General features: G+C 33.1%; 1 protein-coding gene across 2 annotated transcripts in view; it reads right to left on the bottom strand.

Annotated features, from left to right (window-relative positions):
• LOC118804664 overlaps positions 1-20,272 on the bottom strand; it is a 96,973-nt gene that overhangs the window by 46,488 nt on the left and 30,213 nt on the right. The window contains exons 10-50 of one of the 2 annotated variants that reach the window (XM_036565236.1): positions 20,031-20,204; positions 19,413-19,589; positions 18,698-18,871; positions 18,333-18,506; positions 17,700-17,876; positions 17,071-17,244; positions 16,689-16,862; positions 16,363-16,539; positions 16,070-16,243; positions 15,612-15,785; positions 14,994-15,170; positions 14,278-14,451; positions 13,910-14,083; positions 13,292-13,468; positions 12,590-12,763; positions 12,225-12,398; positions 11,606-11,782; positions 10,914-11,087; positions 10,505-10,678; positions 10,179-10,355; positions 9,886-10,059; positions 9,450-9,623; positions 8,848-9,024; positions 8,143-8,316; positions 7,776-7,949; positions 7,155-7,331; positions 6,462-6,635; positions 6,068-6,241; positions 5,742-5,918; positions 5,449-5,622; positions 5,087-5,260; positions 4,485-4,661; positions 3,770-3,943; positions 3,403-3,576; positions 2,782-2,958; positions 2,089-2,262; positions 1,701-1,874; positions 1,375-1,551; positions 1,082-1,255; positions 721-894; positions 119-295 (exon numbers count right to left, since the gene is read on the bottom strand). In XM_036565236.1, the coding sequence (XP_036421129.1) occupies positions 119-295; positions 721-894; positions 1,082-1,255; positions 1,375-1,551; positions 1,701-1,874; positions 2,089-2,262; positions 2,782-2,958; positions 3,403-3,576; positions 3,770-3,943; positions 4,485-4,661; positions 5,087-5,260; positions 5,449-5,622; positions 5,742-5,918; positions 6,068-6,241; positions 6,462-6,635; positions 7,155-7,331; positions 7,776-7,949; positions 8,143-8,316; positions 8,848-9,024; positions 9,450-9,623; positions 9,886-10,059; positions 10,179-10,355; positions 10,505-10,678; positions 10,914-11,087; positions 11,606-11,782; positions 12,225-12,398; positions 12,590-12,763; positions 13,292-13,468; positions 13,910-14,083; positions 14,278-14,451; positions 14,994-15,170; positions 15,612-15,785; positions 16,070-16,243; positions 16,363-16,539; positions 16,689-16,862; positions 17,071-17,244; positions 17,700-17,876; positions 18,333-18,506; positions 18,698-18,871; positions 19,413-19,589; positions 20,031-20,204 (7,176 nt within the window). Of the gene's footprint in view, positions 1-118; positions 296-720; positions 895-1,081; positions 1,256-1,374; positions 1,552-1,700; positions 1,875-2,088; positions 2,263-2,781; positions 2,959-3,402; positions 3,577-3,769; positions 3,944-4,484; positions 4,662-5,086; positions 5,261-5,448; positions 5,623-5,741; positions 5,919-6,067; positions 6,242-6,461; positions 6,636-7,154; positions 7,332-7,775; positions 7,950-8,142; positions 8,317-8,847; positions 9,025-9,449; positions 9,624-9,885; positions 10,060-10,178; positions 10,356-10,504; positions 10,679-10,913; positions 11,088-11,605; positions 11,783-12,224; positions 12,399-12,589; positions 12,764-13,291; positions 13,469-13,909; positions 14,084-14,277; positions 14,452-14,993; positions 15,171-15,611; positions 15,786-16,069; positions 16,244-16,362; positions 16,540-16,688; positions 16,863-17,070; positions 17,245-17,699; positions 17,877-18,332; positions 18,507-18,697; positions 18,872-19,412; positions 19,590-20,030; positions 20,205-20,272 lie in introns of those variants that run through there. The other variant, XM_036565235.1, reaches the window with a different exon arrangement.

Here is a 20,272-nt window from a genome sequence, read left to right as displayed (position 1 = left end):
ATCCTGACTATTGTCGAAGTGATTTCTACATCAATAAGTGTACTACAAATGTTCGGTAAAATAAATATGTTATTGGAATTTACAAGCTCACAATATCTACATTTCTTAAACTATCTACCTCAGTTTCTTCAGGTTACTGTTTGGATCATCTAGTAGATCAATGAGCTTCTTCACTCCTGTATCTCCAGGATCGTTCCCACTGAGATCCAGCTCTATCAGGTGTGATGAGGGGTTTGACTTCAAAGCTGATGCCAGAGCAGCATATCCATCCTCTATTACACTACAGAATGAAAGACTATACAGCACAGAAAAAGTGTACTTTAGCATCAAAACAAGACTAAAAGAAAGTATATATGAACCACATTAAATCCTACTGAATAATAGCTTGATTTAACAAAAAGTGAGAAAGTCCTCAACACAAGTAGGCCTCTGCATCACATGACCAAACGTCAAAACTCATGAGACCCAATTTCTGCTTTAGGTCTTCTGAGCTGATCAGAACTTCATACTGTATTTCCATCAACGGAAATGTTGCTATAGTGATTTTATATTTAATAATCCATGCTTATGGGTGGACTTTGCTTCTACAGTGTCTTTCACATGAACATCTCAATAGCTAAAGCTTCATAACTACAAATATATAAAAACAGCAAAAAACAATCTGATAAACAATAAGGAGTGTCAGTATGAACTTGAGCTCAGGAATATAAATGATCTCACTGTAGCTTCTGTAGCACAGATTTAGGATTCTTCAACATTTCACAGAGCTTCATCACTCCAGAGCTTCCTATTTTATTCTCACTCAGATCCAGCTCTATCAGGTGTGAAGGATTTGAACAAAGAGCTGATGATAGAGCAGCACAGCCTTCCTCTGTAATACTGCTCTTATTCAGCCTACAGACAGAGAGAAATGGAGAAGAAGTTTTTAATAACATTATGTAAAATGGAACAATGCCAGAAAAAGTGGAAATTTGCATATGACTCGTAACATACACATGAATACAGTTTATTTAAAAAATATATATAATATATAAAATACTGAATGCATTTTAGATGCATATGAAAAAATTATACTACAGACTTCAGTATCTGAGTTCTGCAGTGTGAATCCTCTAGTAGATCAGAGATCTTCATTATTTCTAAATCTCCTTGTATTTTCCCACTCAGATCCAGCTCTTTCAGCAGTAAGGGGTTTGTGCCTAAAGCTTTAGTCAGAGATTTACAGGCTTCCTCTGCAGTAGAACTGTTTAACAGCCTGAAATGACAGATAAAATTATTACTTTTTCAAAACCATGTCATGTCATGCGTAATGAAATTTACAAATTCTTATTTTAACAATGTTTTGTAAAGTATTGTAAAGTAGAAATTTCTCACTTAATTGTCTTCAGTTCACAGTTTCCATCCTCTAGTAAATCAGTCAGATTCTTCACTCCTGTTTCTCCAGGATCGTTCCCTCTCAGATCCAGCTCTATCAGGTGTGATGAGGGGTTTGATTTCAGAGCTGATGCTAGGATACCATATCCTTCCTCTGTTATACTGCACCATGAAAGACTTCAAAGAGAACATATGTTAGCAGTGTTATAAATACATGATAAAGTTTCTTTTTATTTTTAAATGCCATTTATTTGATCTGTGAAATCACTGTGAAGACATTTAAGTATTTCTTTATTCCTTTTTAGTGTGTATCAATTAGAACTCACCCCAGTCTCAGCAGTTTACAGCAATGATTGTTCAGTAGAGTACAGATCTGATTCATTCCAGAGTTTCCTAGTTTATTCTCACTCAGATCCAGCTCTAACAGGTGTGAAGGATTTGAACAAAGAGCTGAAAATAGAGCAGCACAGCCTTCCTCTGTAATACTGCATTTATTCATGCTGCAGACAGAGAGACATGATGGAGAAACGTTAATTTACGGAAACTTCACTCATGAAAGTGACTAAAGTAAATGTATTTTTAAATTAACCCTGTGTAATCCACATATGACAAAATAACAATTCATACTAAACTTTTCACCTTTCCTATTATTATTATTATGATTATTTTATTTTTAAAACAACAAATTAAAATCCAAATGGAGTTAGTTCATACAGAAGTTTGTTAAGTCTGCAGTGTGAATCCTCCAGTAGATTAGAGATCTTCTTTATTCCTGAATCTCCTTGTATTTTCCCACTCAGATCCAGCTCTTTCAGCAATAAGGGGTTTATTCCTAGAACTTTAGTCAGAGAATCACAGGCTTCCTCAGCAGTAGAATTCTTCAATAGCCTGTAGACAAAGCAACACAGACACATAATTCTGATAATTATTATTAATAATAAGAATGATTTATTTACTCATTTATGTCCAAGAGTGTAAGGGAATGTATTTTTTAGTTAAATATTACAGTATAGAAGAAATTCATGATTGAAAAACAAATTAAAGTTTTAAAACAACATTCTGCATTTTTAAAATGGCTAATTGTTAGATAGAAAATATCTAGAACCAAGCAGTGAGCCCTTTATTAGAGACAGACCTCCTGATAATACCTCAGAGGTGAAGGTAAGAATATATGAAACAAAACTAACTTTAAAACTCTAAGCCATGCATTTAACATATAAACAAATTGTTCAATAAGCGCTAAATAAGAACATTAGAAATATTTTTCTCAGAGTGATTTTATTACAAAAATCCTGACTGTTCTAGAAGTGATTACTACATCAATAAATGTACTACAAATGTTTTGTAAAGTAAATGTTACTGAAATTACATACATCTTACAACATCTACATTTCTTAAACTATCTACCTCAGTTTCTTCAGGTTACTGTTTGGATCATCTAGTAGATCAATGAGCTTCTTCACTCCTGTATCTCCAGGATTGTTCCCACTGAGATCCAGCTCTATCAGGTGTGATGAGGGGTTTGACTTCAAAGCTGATGCCAGAGCAGCATATCCTTCCTCTGTTATACTGCAGAATGAAAGTCTAGACAGCAGAGAAAATGTGAACTTTAGCATCAAAACAAGACTAAAAGAAAGTGCACATGAAGCAAAACATTGAAGCAAATAAAATCCTACTGAATAACAAATTAAGTTCTTGTAGAGTCAGGAAGTCCTTCACACAAGTAGGCCTCTGCATCACATGATCAACCATGTCAAAAATCGTGAGAGCCAATTTCTGCTTTAGATCTTCTGAGCTGTTCAGAACTTCATACTTTATTTCTATCATGGAAAATGCTGATATAATTATATTACATTTGTTAATCTATGCTTGTGGGTGCACTTTCCTTCTACAGTGTCCTTTACACAAAAAGCTCAATAGCTAAGGCTTCATGAATACAAATATATAAAAATAATAAAACAATAACGAATGTCAGTATGAACTTTCGGTCAATGCTGATACTGAGCTTAGGAATATAAATGATCTCACTGTAGCTTCTGTAGCACAAATTTAGGATTCTTCAACATTTCACAGATCTTCATCACTCCAGAGTTTCCTAGTTTATTCTCACTCAGACCCAACTCTATCAGGTGTGAAGGATTTGAACAAAGTGCTGATGATAGAACAGCACAGCCTTCCTCTGTAATACTGCTCTTATTCAGCCTGCAGAAAGAGAGGGATGGTAGACTAAAGTTAATGTCAAGAAACACTACTGTTAAAAATTACCAAAAGGAAAGTTATTTTTAAATTGGCACAGTGTAACCAATATGACAAAAATATCAAAGTATAATAATCATCTCACTTTTCATATTTTTTTAAAGAATAAATTGAAATTCAAACACAATTTGCTACATACAGAAGTTTGATAGGTCTGCAGTGTGAATCCTCCAGTAGATCAGAAATCTTCTTCAGTTCTGAATCTCCTTGCATTTTCCCACTCAGATCCAGCTCTGTCAGCAGTAAGGGGTTTATTCCTAGAACTTTAGTCAGACAACCACAGGCTTCCTCTGCAATTGAATTGTTTAACAACCTGTAGACGAAGCAACACAGATTCATTTTTCTCGTAATGGTTATTAGTAATAATAATGATTCATTTACCTATTTTTTTCCAAAATTGTAAGTAAAGGCCAACTTTAGTGAAATATGAAATGTGAAAGAAACTGATGTTTCAAAAATGAATTAAAATTTTAAAATAACATTCCGAATTTTAAACATAGCTTCATTTCCTAAATAATAAATGCTAAATGGGATAAAAAAAATATCCAGAACCAAGCAGTTGGGCTGTTATTAGAGACAGACTTCCTGATAACAGCTCGGATCTGAACATAAGAATAAATGAAACAAAATTAACTTTAAAACTCTAAGCCATGCATTTAACATATAAACAAATGGTTCAATAAGCACTAAATCAGAACTTTAGAAATATTTTTCTCAGAGTGATTTTATTACAAAAATCCTGACTATTGTCGAAGTGATTTCTACATCAATAAGTGTACTACAAATGTTCGGTAAAATAAATATGTTATTGGAATTTACAAGCTCACAATATCTACATTTCTTAAACTATCTACCTCAGTTTCTTCAGGTTACTGTTTGGATCATCTAGTAGATCAATGAGCTTCTTCACTCCTGTATCTCCAGGATCGTTCCCACTGAGATCCAGCTCTATCAGGTGTGATGAGGGGTTTGACTTCAAAGCTGATGCCAGAGCAGCATATCCATCCTCTATTACACTACAGAATGAAAGACTATACAGCACAGAAAAAGTGTACTTTAGCATCAAAACAAGACTAAAAGAAAGTATATATGAACCACATTAAATCCTACTGAATAATAGCTTGATTTAACAAAAAGTGAGAAAGTCCTCAACACAAGTAGGCCTCTGCATCACATGACCAAACGTCAAAACTCATGAGACCCAATTTCTGCTTTAGGTCTTCTGAGCTGATCAGAACTTCACACTGTATTTCCATCAACAGAAATGTTGCTATAGTGATTTTATATTTAATAATCCATGCTTATGGGTGGACTTTCCTTCTACAGTGTCTTTCACATGAACATCTCAATAGCTAAAGCTTCATAACTACAAATATATAAAAACAGCAAAAAACAATCTGATAAACAATAAGGAGTGTCAGTATGAACTTGAGCTCAGGAATATAAATGATCTCACTGTAGCTTCTGTAGCACAGATTTAGGATTCTTCAACATTTCACAGAGCTTCATCACTCCAGAGCTTCCTATTTTATTCTCACTCAGATCCAGCTCTATCAGGTGTGAAGGATTTGAACAAAGAGCTGATGATAGAGCAGCACAGCCTTCCTCTGTAATACTGCTCTTATTCAGCCTGCAGACAGAGAGAAATGGAGAAGAAATTTTTAATAACATTATGTAAAATGGAACAATGCCAGAAAAAGTGGAAATTTGCATACGACTCGTAACATACACATGAATACAGTTTATTTAAAAATATATATATAATATATAAAATACTGAATGCATTTTAGATGCATATGAAAAAATTATACTACAGACTTCAGTATCTGAGTTCTGCAGTGTGAATCCTCTAGTAGATCAGAGATCTTCATTATTTCTAAATCCCCTTGTATTTTCCCACTCAGATCCAGCTCTCTCAGCAGTAAGGGGTTTGTGCCTAAAGCTTTAGTCAGAGATTTACAGGCTTCCTCTGCAGTAGAACTGTTTAACAGCCTGAAATGACAGATAAAATTATTACTTTTTCAAAACCATGTCATGTCATGCGTAATGAAATTTACAAATTCTTATTTTAACAATGTTTTGTAAAGTATTGTAAAGTAGAAATTTCTCACTTAATTGTCTTCAGTTCACAGTTTCCATCCTCTAGTAAATCAGTCAGATTCTTCACTCCTGTTTCTCCAGGATCGTTCCCTCTCAGATCCAGCTCTATCAGGTGTGATGAGGGGTTTGATTTCAGAGCTGATGCTAGGATACCATATCCTTCCTCTGTTATACTGCACCATGAAAGACTTCAAAGAGAACATATGTTAGCAGTGTTATAAATACATGATAAAGTTTCTTTTTATTTTTAAATGCCATTTATTTGATCTGTGAAATCACTGTGAAGACATTTAAGTATTTCTTTATTCCTTTTTAGTGTGTATCAATTAGAACTCACCCCAGTCTCAGCAGTTTACAGCAATGATTGTTCAGTAGAGTACAGATCTGATTCATTCCAGAGTTTCCTAGTTTATTCTCACTCAGATCCAGCTCTAACAGGTGTGAAGGATTTGAACAAAGAGCTGAAAATAGAGCAGCACAGCCTTCCTCTGTAATACTGCATTTATTCATGCTGCAGACAGAGAGACATGATGGAGAAACGTTAATTTACGGAAACTTCACTCATGAAAGTGACTAAAGTAAATGTATTTTTAAATTAACCCTGTGTAATCCACATATGACAAAATAACAATTCATACTAAACTTTTCACCTTTCCTATTATTATTATTATTATTATTATTATTTTATTTTTAAAACAACAAATTAAAATCCAAATGGAGTTAGTTCATACAGAAGTTTGTTAAGTCTGCAGTGTGAATCCTCCAGTAGATTAGAGATCTTCTTTATTCCTGAATCTCCTTGTATTTTCCCACTCAGATCCAGCTCTTTCAGCAATAAGGGGTTTATTCCTAGAACTTTAGTCAGAGAATCACAGGCTTCCTCAGCAGTAGAATTCTTCAATAGCCTGTAGACAAAGCAACACAGACACATAATTCTGATAATTATTATTAATAATAAGAATGATTTATTTACTTATTTATGTCCAAGAGTGTAAGGGAATGTATTTTTTAGTTAAATATTACAGTATAGAAGAAATTCATGATTGAAAAACAAATTAAAGTTTTAAAACAACATTCTGAATTTTTAAAATTGCTAATTGTTAGATAGAAAATATCTAGAACCAAGCAGTGCGCCCTTTATTAGAGACAGACCTCCTGATAATACCTCAGAGGTGAAGGTAAGAATATATGAAACAAAACTAACTTTAAAACTCTAAGCCATGCATTTAACATATAAACAAATTGTTCAATAAGCGCTAAATAAGAACATTAGAAATATTTTTCTCAGAGTGATTTTATTACAAAAATCCTGACTGTTCTAGAAGTGATTACTACATCAATAAATGTACTACAAATGTTTTGTAAAGTAAATGTTACTGAAATTACATACATCTTACAACATCTACATTTCTTAAACTATCTACCTCAGTTTCTTCAGGTTACTGTTTGGATCATCTAGTAGATCAATGAGCTTCTTCACTCCTGTATCTCCAGGATTGTTCCCACTGAGATCCAGCTCTGTCAGGTGTGATGAGGGGTTTGACTTCAAAGCTGATGCCAGAGCAGCATATCCTTCCTCTGTTATACTGCAGAATGAAAGTCTAGACAGCAGAGAAAATGTGAACTTTAGCATCAGAACAAGACTAAAAGAAAGTGCACATGAAGCAAAACATTGAAGCAAATAAAATCCTACTGAATAACAAATTAAGTTCTTGTAGAGTCAGGAAGTCCTTCACACAAGTAGGCCTCTGCATCACATGATCAACCATGTCAAAAATCGTGAGAGCCAATTTCTGCTTTAGATCTTCTGAGCTGTTCAGAACTTCATACTTTATTTCTATCATGGAAAATGCTGATATAATTATATTACATTTGTTAATCTATGCTTATGGGTGCACTTTCCTTCTACAGTGTCTTTTACACAAAAAGCTCAATAGCTAAGGCTTCATGAATACAAATATATAAAAATAATAAAACAATAATGAATGTCAGTATGAACTTTCGGTCAATGCTGATACTGAGCTTAGGAATATAAATGATCTCACTGTAGCTTCTGTAGCACAAATGTAGGATTCTTCAACATTTCACAGATCTTCTTCACTCCAGAGTTTCCTAGTTTATTCTCACTCAGATCCAGCTCTATCAGGTGTGAAGGATTTGAACAAAGTGCTGATGATAGAACAGCACAGCCTTCCTCTGTAATACTGCTCTTATTCAGCCTGCAGAAAGAGAGGGATGGTAGACTAAAGTTAATGTCAAGAAACACTACTGTTAAAAATTACCAAAAGGAAAGTTATTTTTAAATTTGCACAGTGTAACCAATATGACAAAAATATCAAAGTATAATAATCATTTAACTTTTCATATTTTTTTAAAGAATAAATTGAAATTCAAACACAATTTGCTACATACAGAAGTTTGATAGGTCTGCAGTGTGAATCCTCCAGTAGATCAGAAATCTTCTTCAGTTCTGAATCTCCTTGCATTTTTCCACTCAGATCCAGCTCTGTCAGCAGTAAGGGGTTTATTCCTAGAACTTTAGTCAGACAACCACAGGCTTCCTCTGCAATTGAATTGTTTAACAACCTGTAGACGAAGCAACACAGATTCATTTTTCTCGTAATGGTTATTAGTAATAATGATTCAATTACCTATTATTTTCCAAAAGTGTAAGTAAAGGCCAACTTTAGTGAAATATGAAATGTGAAAGAAACTGATGTTTCAAAAATGAATTAAAATTTTAAAATAGCATTCCAAATTTTAAACATAGCTTCATTTCTTAAATAATAAATGCTAAAAAAAAAATATCCAGAACCAAGCAGTTGGGCTGTTATTAGAGACAGACTTCCTGATAACAGCTCGGATCTGAACATAAGAATAAATGAAACAAAATTAACTTTAAAACTCTAAGCCATGCATTTAACATATAAACAAATGGTTCAATAAGCACTAAATCAGAACTTTAGAAATATTTTTCTCAGAGTGATTTTATTACAAAAATCCTGACTATTGTCGAAGTGATTTCTACATCAATAAGTGTACTACAAATGTTCGGTAAAATAAATATGTTATTGGAATTTACAAGCTCACAATATCTACATTTCTTAAACTATCTACCTCAGTTTCTTCAGGTTACTGTTTGGATCATCTAGTAGATCAATGAGCTTCTTCACTCCTGTATCTCCAGGATCGTTCCCACTGAGATCCAGCTCTATCAGGTGTGATGAGGGGTTTGACTTCAAAGCTGATGCCAGAGCAGCATATCCATCCTCTATTACACTACAGAATGAAAGACTATACAGCACAGAAAAAGTGTACTTTAGCATCAAAACAAGACTAAAAGAAAGTATATATGAACCACATTAAATCCTACTGAATAATAGTTTGATTTAACAAAAAGTGAGAAAGTCCTCAACACAAGTAGGCCTCTGCATCACATGACCAAACGTCAAAACTCATGAGACCCAATTTCTGCTTTAGGTCTTCTGAGCTGATCAGAACTTCATACTGTATTTCCATCAACGAAAATGTTGCTATAGTGATTTTATATTTAATAATCCATGCTTATGGGTGGACTTTCCTTCTACAGTGTCTTTCACATGAACATCTCAATAGCTAAAACTTCATAACTACAAATATATAAAAACAGCAAAAAACAATCTGATAAACAATAATGAGTGTCAGTATGAACTTGAGCTCAGGAATATAAATGATCTCACTGTAGCTTCCGTAGCACAGATTTAGGATTCTTCAACATTTCACAGAGCTTCATCACTCCAGAGCTTCCTATTTTATTCTCACTCAGATCCAGCTCTATCAGGTGTGAAGGATTTGAACAAAGAGCTGATGATACAGCAGCACAGCCTTCCTCTGTAATACTGCTCTTATTCAGCCTGCAGACAGAGAGAAATGGAGAAGAAATTATTAATAACATTATGTAAAATGGAACAATGCCAGAAAAAGTGGAAATTTGCATATGTCTCATAACATACACATAAATACAGTTTATTAAAAAAAAATACATATCTGTTATATGCTGGCAATAGTATTCTAAAATGATTTTAATATGAGTCTGGTGGAGGTAAAAGGAACTAACATTAATATATGAAATACTGAATGCATTTTAGATGCATATGAAAACATTATACTACATACTTCAGTATCTGAGTTCTGCAGTGTGAATCCTCTAGTAGATCAGAGATCTTCATTATTTCTAAATCTCCTTGTATTTTCCCACTCAGATCCAGCTCTTTCAGCAGTAAGGGGTTTGTGCCTAAAGCCTTAGTCAGAGATTTACAGGCTTCCTCTGCAGTAGAACTGTTTAGCAGCCTGAAATGACAGATAAAATTATTATTCTTTCAAAACTATGTCATGTCATGCACAATGAAATTTGCAAATTCTTATTTTAACAATGTTTTGTAAAGTATTGTAAAGTAGAAATTTCTCACTTAATTGTCTTCAATTCACAGTTTCCATCCTCTAGTAAATCAGTCAGATTCTTCACTCCTGTTTCTCCAGGATTGTTCCCTCTCAGATCCAGCTCTATCAGGTGTGATGAGGGGTTTGATTTCAGAGCTGATGCTAGGATACCATATCCTTCCTCTGTTATACTGCACCATGAAAGACTTCAAGGAAAACATTAGTTAGCAGTTTTATAATTCAATGATAAAGTTTCTTTTTATTTTTATATGTCATTTATTTGATCTGTGAACCCACTATTAAGATATTTAGGTATTTCTTTATTCCTTTTTAGTGTATATCAATTAGAACTTACCCCAGTCTCAGCAGTTTACAGCGATGATTGTTCAGTAGAGTACAGATCTGATTCACTCCAGAGTTTCCTAGTTTATTCTCACTCAGATCCAGCTCTAACAGGTGTGAAGGATTTGAACAAAGAGCTGAGGATAGAGCAGCACAGCCTTTCTCTGTAATACTGCACTTATTCATCCTGCAGACAGAGAGACATGATGGAGAAACATTAATTTAAGGAAACCTCACTCATGAAAGTGACTAAAGTAAATGTATTTTTAAATTAATCCTGTGTAATCCACATATAACAAAATAACAATTCATACTAAACTTTTCACCTTTCCTATTATTATTATTATTATTATTATTATTATTATTATTATTATTTTATTTTTAAAACAACAAATTAAAATCCAAATGGAGTTAGTTCATACAGAAGTTTGTTAGGTCTGCAGTGTGAATCCTTCAGTAGATAAGAGATCTTCTTTATTCCTGAATCTCCTTGTATTTTCCCACTCAGATCCAGCTCTTTCAGCAATAAGGGGTTTATTCCTAGAACTTTAGTCAGAGAATCACAGGCTTGCTCAGCAGTAGAATTCTTCAATAGCCTGTAGACAAAGCAACACAGACACATAATTCTGAAAATTGTTATTAATAATAAGAATGATTTATTTACTTATTTATGTCCAAGAGTGTAAAAGAATGTATTTTTTGTTAAATATTACAGTATAGAAGAAATTGCTGATTGAAAAACAAATTAAAGTTTTAAAACAACATTCTGAATTTTTTAAATTGCTAATTGTTAGATAGAATATATCAAGAACCAAGCAGTGAGCACTTTATTAGAGACAGACCTCCAGATAATACTTCAGATGTGAAGACAAGAATATATGAAACAAAACTAACTTTAAAACTCTAAGCCATGCATTTAACATATAAACAAATTGTTCAGTAAGTGCTAAATAAGAACATTAGAAATATTTTTCTCAGAGTGATTTTATTACAAACATCCTGACTGTTCTAGAAGTGATTTCTACATCAGTAAATGTACTACAAATGTTCTGTAAAATAAATATTTTACTGGAATTTACAAGCTCACAATATCTACATTTCTTAAACTATCTACCTCAGTTCCTTCAGGTTACTGTTTGGATCATCTAGTAGATCAGTGAGCTTCTTCACTCCTGTATCTCCAGGATCATTTCCACTGAGATCCAGCTCTATCAGGTGTGATGAGGGGTTTGATTTCAAAGCTATTGCCAGATCAGCATATCCTTTCTTTGTTATACTGCAGGATGAAAGTCTAGACAGCAGAGAAAAGGTGCACTTTAGCATGAAAATAAAACTAGATGAAAGTACATATGAAGCATATAAAATCCAACTGAATAATAATTTAATTTAATGCAGAGATAGGAAGTCCCAACACATGAAGTCCTCTGCATCATATGACCAACCATGTCAAAAATCATGAGAGACAATTTCTGCTTTAGATCTTCTCAGCTGTTCAGAACTTCATACTGTATTTCTATCATGGAAAATGCTGATATAATTATTTTATATTTATGTCTTTATGCTTGTGGGTGCATTGTCCTTATATAGTGTGTTTTACACAAAAAGCTCAATAGCTAAGGCTTCATGAATACAAATTATAAAAATAATAAAAATAATCTGATAAACAATAATGAGTGTCAGTAGAAAAATTCACCATATGCTGATACCGAGCATAGGAATATAAATGATCTCACTCTAGCTTCTTTAGAACAGATATAGGATTCTTCAACATTTCACAGATCTTCTTCACTCCAGAGTTTCCTAGTTTATTCTCGCTCAGATCCAGCTCTCTCAGGTGTGAAGGATTTGAACAAAGAGCTGATGATAGAGCAGCACAGCCTTCCTTTGTAATACTGCACTTATTCAGCCTGCAGACAAAGAAGCATGGGGACAAAAGTTAATGTCAAGAAACATCACTGATAAAAATTACGAAATTAAAAGTTATTTTTAAATTAGCACAGTGTAACCAATATGACAAAAATATCAAAGTATAATAATCATTTCACTTTTCATATTTCTTTGAACAATATATTGAAATTAAAAACAAATAGCTATATACCGAAGTTTGTTAGGTCTGCAGTGTGAATCCTCCAGTAGATCAGAGATCTTCTTCATTTCTGAATCTCCTTGTATTTTCCCACTCAGATCCAGCTGTCTCAGCAGTAAGGGGTTTATTCCTAGAACTTTAGTCAGAGAATCACAGGCTTCCTCTGCAGTTGAACTCTTTAACAACCTGTAGACAAAGCACATAGATTCATTTTTCTAATAATGATTATTTTTAATATTAATAATTATCATTCATTTACCTTTATTTTCCAAAGGTGTAAGTAATTCCAACTTTAGTAAAACATTAAAATTTTGAAGATATTGATGATTGAAAAATAAAGCATTCTGCATTTTTAAAAGCTTATTTTTACAAAATAATGAATGCTAAATGGAATAAAAAAAAATCCAGAACCAAGTAGTGGGTCTTTCATTGGATACAGACCTCCTGATAACAGCTCAGATCTGACCATGAGAATATATGAAACAAAACTATCTTTAAAGGTCTAAGCTGTGCATTTAACATATAAATAAATGGCTCAATAAGCGCTAAATCAGAACTTTAGAAATATTTTTCTCAGAGTGATTTTATTACAAAAATCCTGACTGTTCTAGAAGTGATTTCTATATCAATGAATGTACTACAAATGTTCTGTAAAATGAATAATTTATTGAAAATTTACAAGCTCACAATATCTACATTTCTTAAACTATCTACCTCAGTTTCTTCAGGTTACTGTTTGGATCATCAAATAGATCAATGAGCATCTTCACTCCAGTATCTCCAGGATCGTTCCCACTGAGATCCAGCTCTATCAGGTGTGATGAGGAGTTTGATTTCAAAGCTACTGCCAAAGCAGCATATCCTTCCTCTGTTATACTGCAGAATGAAAGACTAGACACCAGAGAAAACTTCCACTTTAGCATCAAAACAAGACTAAAAGAAAATATAGATGAAGCACATAAAATCCTCCTGAATAATAATTTGATTTAATGAAGAGTTAGCACATTCTCAACACAAGTAGGCCTCTGCATCACATGACCAAACGTCAAAAATCATGAGAGCCAATTTCTGCTTTAGATCTTCTCAGCTGTTCAGAACTTCATACTGTATTTCCATCAACGAAAATATTGCTATAATTATTTTATATTTAATAATCCATGCTTATGGGTGTATTTCCTTCTACAGTGTTTTTCACACAAAAAGCTCAATAGCTAAGGCTTCATGAATACAAATATATAAAAACAACAAAAATAATCTGATAAACAATAATGAATGTCAGTATGAACTTTCGGTCAATGCTGATACTGAGCTTAGGAATATAAATGATCTCACTGTAGCTTCTCTAGCAGAGATTTAGGATTCTTCAACATTTCACAGATCTTCATCACTCCATCATATAATACTGGATTCTCACTCAGATCCAGCTCTATCAGGTGTGAAGGATTTGAACAAAGAGCTGATGATAGAACAGCACAGCCTTCCTCTGTAATACTGCTCTTATTCAGCCTGCAGACAGAGAGGGATGGTAGACTAAAGTTAATGTCAAGAAACATCAATGATAAAAATACCAAAAGGAAAGTTATTGTTAAATTAGCACAGTGTAAACCACATGACAAAAATATCAAATTATAATGATCATTTCACTTTTCAAATATTTTTTAAACGAATAAATTAAAATTCAAACACAATTTGCTACATACAAAAGTTTGATAGGTCTGCAGTGTGAATCCTCCAGTAGATCAGAAATCTTCTTCATTTCTGCATCTCCTTGTATTTTCCCACTCAGATCCAGCTCTCTCAGCAGTAAGGGGTTTATTCCTAGAACTTTAGTCAGACAACCACAGGCTTCCTCTGCAATGGAATTTTTTAACAACCTGTAGACAAAGCAACACAGATTCATTTTTTTTATAATGGTTATTAAAAATAATAATGATTCATTAACCTATTATTTTCCAAAAGAGTAAGCAAATGCCAACTTTAGTGAAATATTAAAATGTGAAAGAAAATGATGGTTCAGAAACTAATTAAAATTTTAAAATGGCATACTGAATTTTAAAAATAGCTTCATTTCCTAAATAATAAATGCTAAATGGGATAAAAAAAATATCCAGACCCAAGCAGTTGGGCGGTTATTAGAGACAGACCTCCTGATAACAGCTCAGATCTGAACATAAGAATAGATGAAACAAAACTAATTTTAAAGCTCTAAGCCATGCATTTAACATATAAACAAATGGTTCAGTAATCACTAAACCAGAACATTAGAAATATTTTTCTCAGAGTGATTTTATTACAAAAATCCTGACTATTCTAGAAGTGATTTCCACATCAATAAATGTACCACAAGTGTTCTGTAAAATAAATATTTTATTGAAATTTACAAGCTCACAACATCTACATTTCTTAAACTATCTACCTCAATTTCTTCAGGTTACTGTTTGGATCATCTAGTAGATCAATGAGCTTCTTCACTCCTGTATCTCCAGGATCATTCCCACTGAGGTCCAGCTCTATCAGGTGTGATGATGGGTTTGATTTCAAAGCTGATGCCAGAGCAGCATATCCTTCCTCTGTTATACTGCAGAATGAAAGACTAGACAGCAGACATAATTTGCACTTTAGCATCAAAACAAGACTAAAAGAAAATATAGATGAAGCACATAAAATCCTCCTGAATAATAATTTGATTTAATGAAGAGTTAGCACATTCTCAACACAAGTAGGCCTCTGCATCACATGACCAAACGTCAAAAATCATGAGAGCCAATTTCTGCTTTAGATCTTCTCAGCTGTTCAGAACTTCATACTGTATTTCCATCAACGAAAATATTGCTATAATTATTTTATATTTAATAATCCATGCTTATGGGTGTATTTCCTTCTACAGTGTTTTTCACACAAAAAGCTCAATAGCTAAGGCTTCATGAATACAAATATATAAAAACAACAAAAATAATCTGATAAACAATAATGAATGTCAGTATGAACTTTCGGTCAATGCTGATACTGAGCTTAGGAATATAAATGATCTCACTGTAGCTTCTCTAGCAGAGATTTAGGATTCTTCAACATTTCACAGATCTTCATCACTCCATCATATAATACTGGATTCTCACTCAGATCCAGCTCTATCAGGTGTGAAGGATTTGAACAAAGAGCTGATGATAGAACAGCACAGCCTTCCTCTGTAATACTGCTCCTATTCAGCCTGCAGACAGAGAGGAATGGTTAAGAAATTATTAATAACATTATGTAAAATGGAACAATGTCAGAAAAAGTGGAAATATGCATGTGAATCATAACACACACATGAATACAGTTTATTTTTAAAAAATTACATATCTGTTATCTGCTGGCAATAGTATTCTAAAATAATTTTAATTTTGATTATCTGGTGGAGATAAAAGGAACTGACAGTAATATATAAAATGTTGAAAATAGTTTTTAGATGCATATGAAAATTAATAAAATTAATAAAATTGTAATACATACTTCAGTCTCTGAGTTCTGCAGTGTGAATCCTCTAGTAGATCAGAGATCTTCTTCATTTCTGAATCTCCTTGTATTTTCCCACTCAGATCCAGCTCTCTCAGCAGTAAGGGGTTTATTCCTAGAACTTTAGTCAGAGAAACACAGGCTTCCTCTGCAGTAGAACTGTTTAGCAGCCTGAAATGACAGACAAAATTATTATTCTTTCAAAACCATGTCATATTATGCGCAATGAAATTTACAAATTCATATTTTAACAATGTTTTGTAAAGTATTTTAAAGTAGAAATTTCTCACTTAATTGTCTTTAGTTCACAGTTTCCATCCTCTAGTAAATCAGTGAGATTCTTCACTCCTGTTTCTCCAGGATCGTTCCCTCTCAGATCCAGCTCTATCAGGTGTGATGAGGGGTTTGATTTCAGAGCTGATGCTAGGATACCATATCCTTCCTCTGTTATACTGCACCATGAAAGACTTCAAGGAAAACATTAGTTAGCAGTTTTATAATTCAATGATAAAGTTTCTTTTTATTTTTATATGTCATTTATTTGATCTGTGAACCCACTATTAAGATATTTAGGTATTTCTTTATTCCTTTTTAGTGTATATCAATTAGAACTTACCCCAGTCTCAGCAGTTTACAGCGATGATTGTTCAGTAGAGTACAGATCTGATTCACTCCAGAGTTTCCTAGTTTATTCTCACTCAGATCAAGCTCTAACAGGTGTGAAGGATTTGAACAAAGAGCTGAAAATAGAGCAGCACAGCCTTCCTCTGTAATACTGCACTTATTCATCCTGCAGACAGAGAGACGTGATGGAGAAACATTAATTTAAGGAAACCTCATTCATGAAAGTGACTAAAGTAAATGTGTTTTTGTAATTAACCCTGTGTACTCCACATGTGACAAAATAACAATGCTAATAAACTTTTCACCTTTCCTATTATTATTATTATTTTATTTTTAAAACATCAATTTACAATCCAAATGGAGTTAGTTCATACATAAGTCTGTTAGGTCTGAAGTGTGAATCCTCCAGTAGATCAGAGATCTTCTTCATTTCTGCATCTCCTTGTATTTTCCCACTCAGATCCAGCTTTTTAAGCAATAAGGGGTTTATTCCTAGAGCTTTAGTCAGAGAATCACAGGCTTGCTCTGCAGTAGAACTCTTCAATAGCCTGTAGACAAAGCAACATAGACTCTTAATTCTGGAAAATATTATTAATAATAAGGATGATTTATTTACTTATTTATGTCCAATAGTTTAAGAAAATATTTTTTAGTTAAATATTACACTATAGAAGAAATTGATGGTTGAAAAACAAATTAAAGTTTTAAAACAACATTCTGATTTTTTTAAATTGCTAATTGTTGCAAAACACTAAATGCTGAAAGGGATAGAAAATATTCAGAACCAAGCAGTGGAACTTTCATTAGAGACAGACTTCCTCAAAATAGCTCAGATCTGAACATAAGAATATATGAAATAAAACTATCTTTAAAGCTTTAAGCCATGCATTTAATGTATAAATAAATGATTCAATAAGCACTTAACTGGAACTTTAGAAATATTTTTTTCAGAGTGATTTTATTACAAAAATCCTGACTGTTCTAGAAGTGATCAATAAAATACCTCAGTTTCTTCAGGTTACTGTTTGTATCATCAAGTAGATCAATGAGCTTCTTCACTCCTGTATCTCCAGGATTGTTCCCAATGAGATCCAGCTCTATCAGGTGTGATGAGGGGTTTGACTTCAAAGCTGATGCCAGAGCAGCATATCCTTCCTCTGTTATACTGCAGAATGAAAGTCTAGACAGCAGAGAAAATGTGAACTTTAGCATCAAAACAAGACTAAAAGAAAGTGTACATGAAGCAAAACATTGAAGCAAATAAAATCCTACTGAATAACAAATTAATTTATTGTAGAGTTAGGAAGTCCTTCACACAAGTAGGTTTCTGCATCACATGACCAACTATGTCAAAAATCGCGAGAGCCAATTTCTGCTTTCGAATTTCTGAGATATTCAGAACTTCATACTGTATTTCTATCACAAAAATTGCTGATATAATTATTTTACACTTGTTAATCTATGCTTGTGGGTGCATTTTCCTTCTACAGTGTCTTTTACACAAAAAGCTCAATAGCTAAAGCTTTATGAATACAAATAAATAAAAATAATAAAATAATCTGATAAACAATAATGAATGTCAGTATGAACTTTTAGCCTATGCTGATACTGAGCTTAGGAATATAAATGATCTCACTGTAGCTTCTGTAGCACAAATTTAGGATTCTTCAACATTTCACAGATCTTCATCACTCCAGAGTTTCCTAGTTTATTCTCACGCAGATCCAGCTCTATCAGGTGTGAAGGATTTGAACAAAGAGCTGATGATAGAGCAGCACAGCCTTCCTCTGTAATACTGCTCTTATTCAGCCTGCAGACAGAGAGGGATGGTAGACTAAAGTTAATGTCAAGAAACATCAATGATAAAAATACCAAAAGAAAAGTTATTGGTAAATTAGCACAGTGTAAACCACATGACAAAAATATCAAACTATAATAATCCTTTCACTTTTCATATTTTTTAAAGAATAAATTAAAATTCAAACACAATTTGCTACATACAGAAGTTTGATAGGTCTGCAGTGTGAATCCTCCAGTAGATCAGAAATCTTCTTCATTTCTGCATCTCCTTGTATTTTCCCACTCAGATCCAGCTCTCTCAGCAGTAAGGGGTTTATTCCTAGAACTTTAGTCAGAAAATGACAGGCTTCCTCTGCAATGGAATTTTTTAACAGCCTGTAGACAAAGCAACACAGATTCATTTTTTCCATAATGGTTATTAAAAATAATAATGATTCATTTACCTATTATTTTCCAAAAGGTAAGTAAATGCCAACTTTATTGAAATATTAAAATGTGAAAGAAAATGATGGTTCAGAAACTAATTAAAATTTTAAAATGGCATACTGAATTTTAAAAATAGCTTTATTTCCTAAAAAATAAATGCTAAATGGGATAAAAAAAATATCCAGACCCAAGCAGTTGGGCTGTTATTAGAGACAGACTTCCTGATAACAGCTCAGATCTGAACATGAGAATAAATGAAACAAAACTAACTTTAAAGCTCTAAGCCATGCATTTAACATATAAACAAATGGTTCAGTAATCACTAAACCAGAACATTAGATATATTTTTCTCAGAGTGATTTTATTACAAAAATCCTGACTATTCTAGAAGTCATATCTACATCAGTAAATGTACCACAAATGTTCTGTAAAATAAATATTTTATTGAAATTTACAAGCTCACAACATCTACATTTCTTAAATTATCTACCTCAGTTTCTTCAGGTTACTGTTTGGATCATCTAGTAGATCAATGAGCTTCTTTACTCCTGTATCTCCAGGATCATTCCCACTGAGGTCCAGCTCTATCAGGTGTGATGAGGGGTTTGATTTCAAAGCTGATGCCAGAGCAGCATATCCTTTCTCTGTTATACTGCAGAATGAAAGACTAGACAGCAGACAAAATTTGCACTTTAGCATCAAAACAAGACTAAAAGAAAGTATAGATGAAGCACATAAAATCCTCCTGAATAATAATTTGATTTAATGAAGAGTTAGCACGTTCTCAACACAAGTAGGTCTCTGCATCACATGACCAAACGTCAAAAATCATGAGAGCCAATTTCTGCTTTAGATCTTCTCAGCTGTTCAGAACTTCATACTGTATTTCCATCAACGAAAATATTGCTATAGTTATTTTATATTTAATAATCAATGCTTATGGGTGTATTTCCTTCTACAGTGTTTTTCACACAAAAAGCTCAATAGCTAAGGCTTCATTGCTACAAATATATAAAAACAGCAAAAATAATCTGATAAACAATAATGAATGTCAGTATGAACTTTCAGTCAATGCTGATACTGAGCTTAAGAATATAAATGATCTCACTGTAGCTTCTCTAGCACAGATTTAGGATTCTTCAACATTTCACAGAGCTTCATCACTCCATCGTTTAATACTGGATTCTCACTCAGATCCAGCTCTATCAGGTGTGAAGGATTTGAACAAAGAGCTGATGATAGAACAGCACAGCCTTCCTCTGTAATACTGCTCTTATTCAGCCTGCAGACAGAGAGGAATGGATAAGAAATTATTAATAACATTATGTAAAATGGAACAATGTCAGAAAA

The sequence above is a fragment of the Colossoma macropomum genome, unplaced genomic scaffold (assembly GCF_904425465.1).
Source record: "Colossoma macropomum unplaced genomic scaffold, Colossoma_macropomum, whole genome shotgun sequence".
Lineage (NCBI taxonomy): Eukaryota > Metazoa > Chordata > Actinopteri > Characiformes > Serrasalmidae > Colossoma > Colossoma macropomum.
This window is presented reverse-complemented; position numbering and strand designations above follow the sequence as displayed.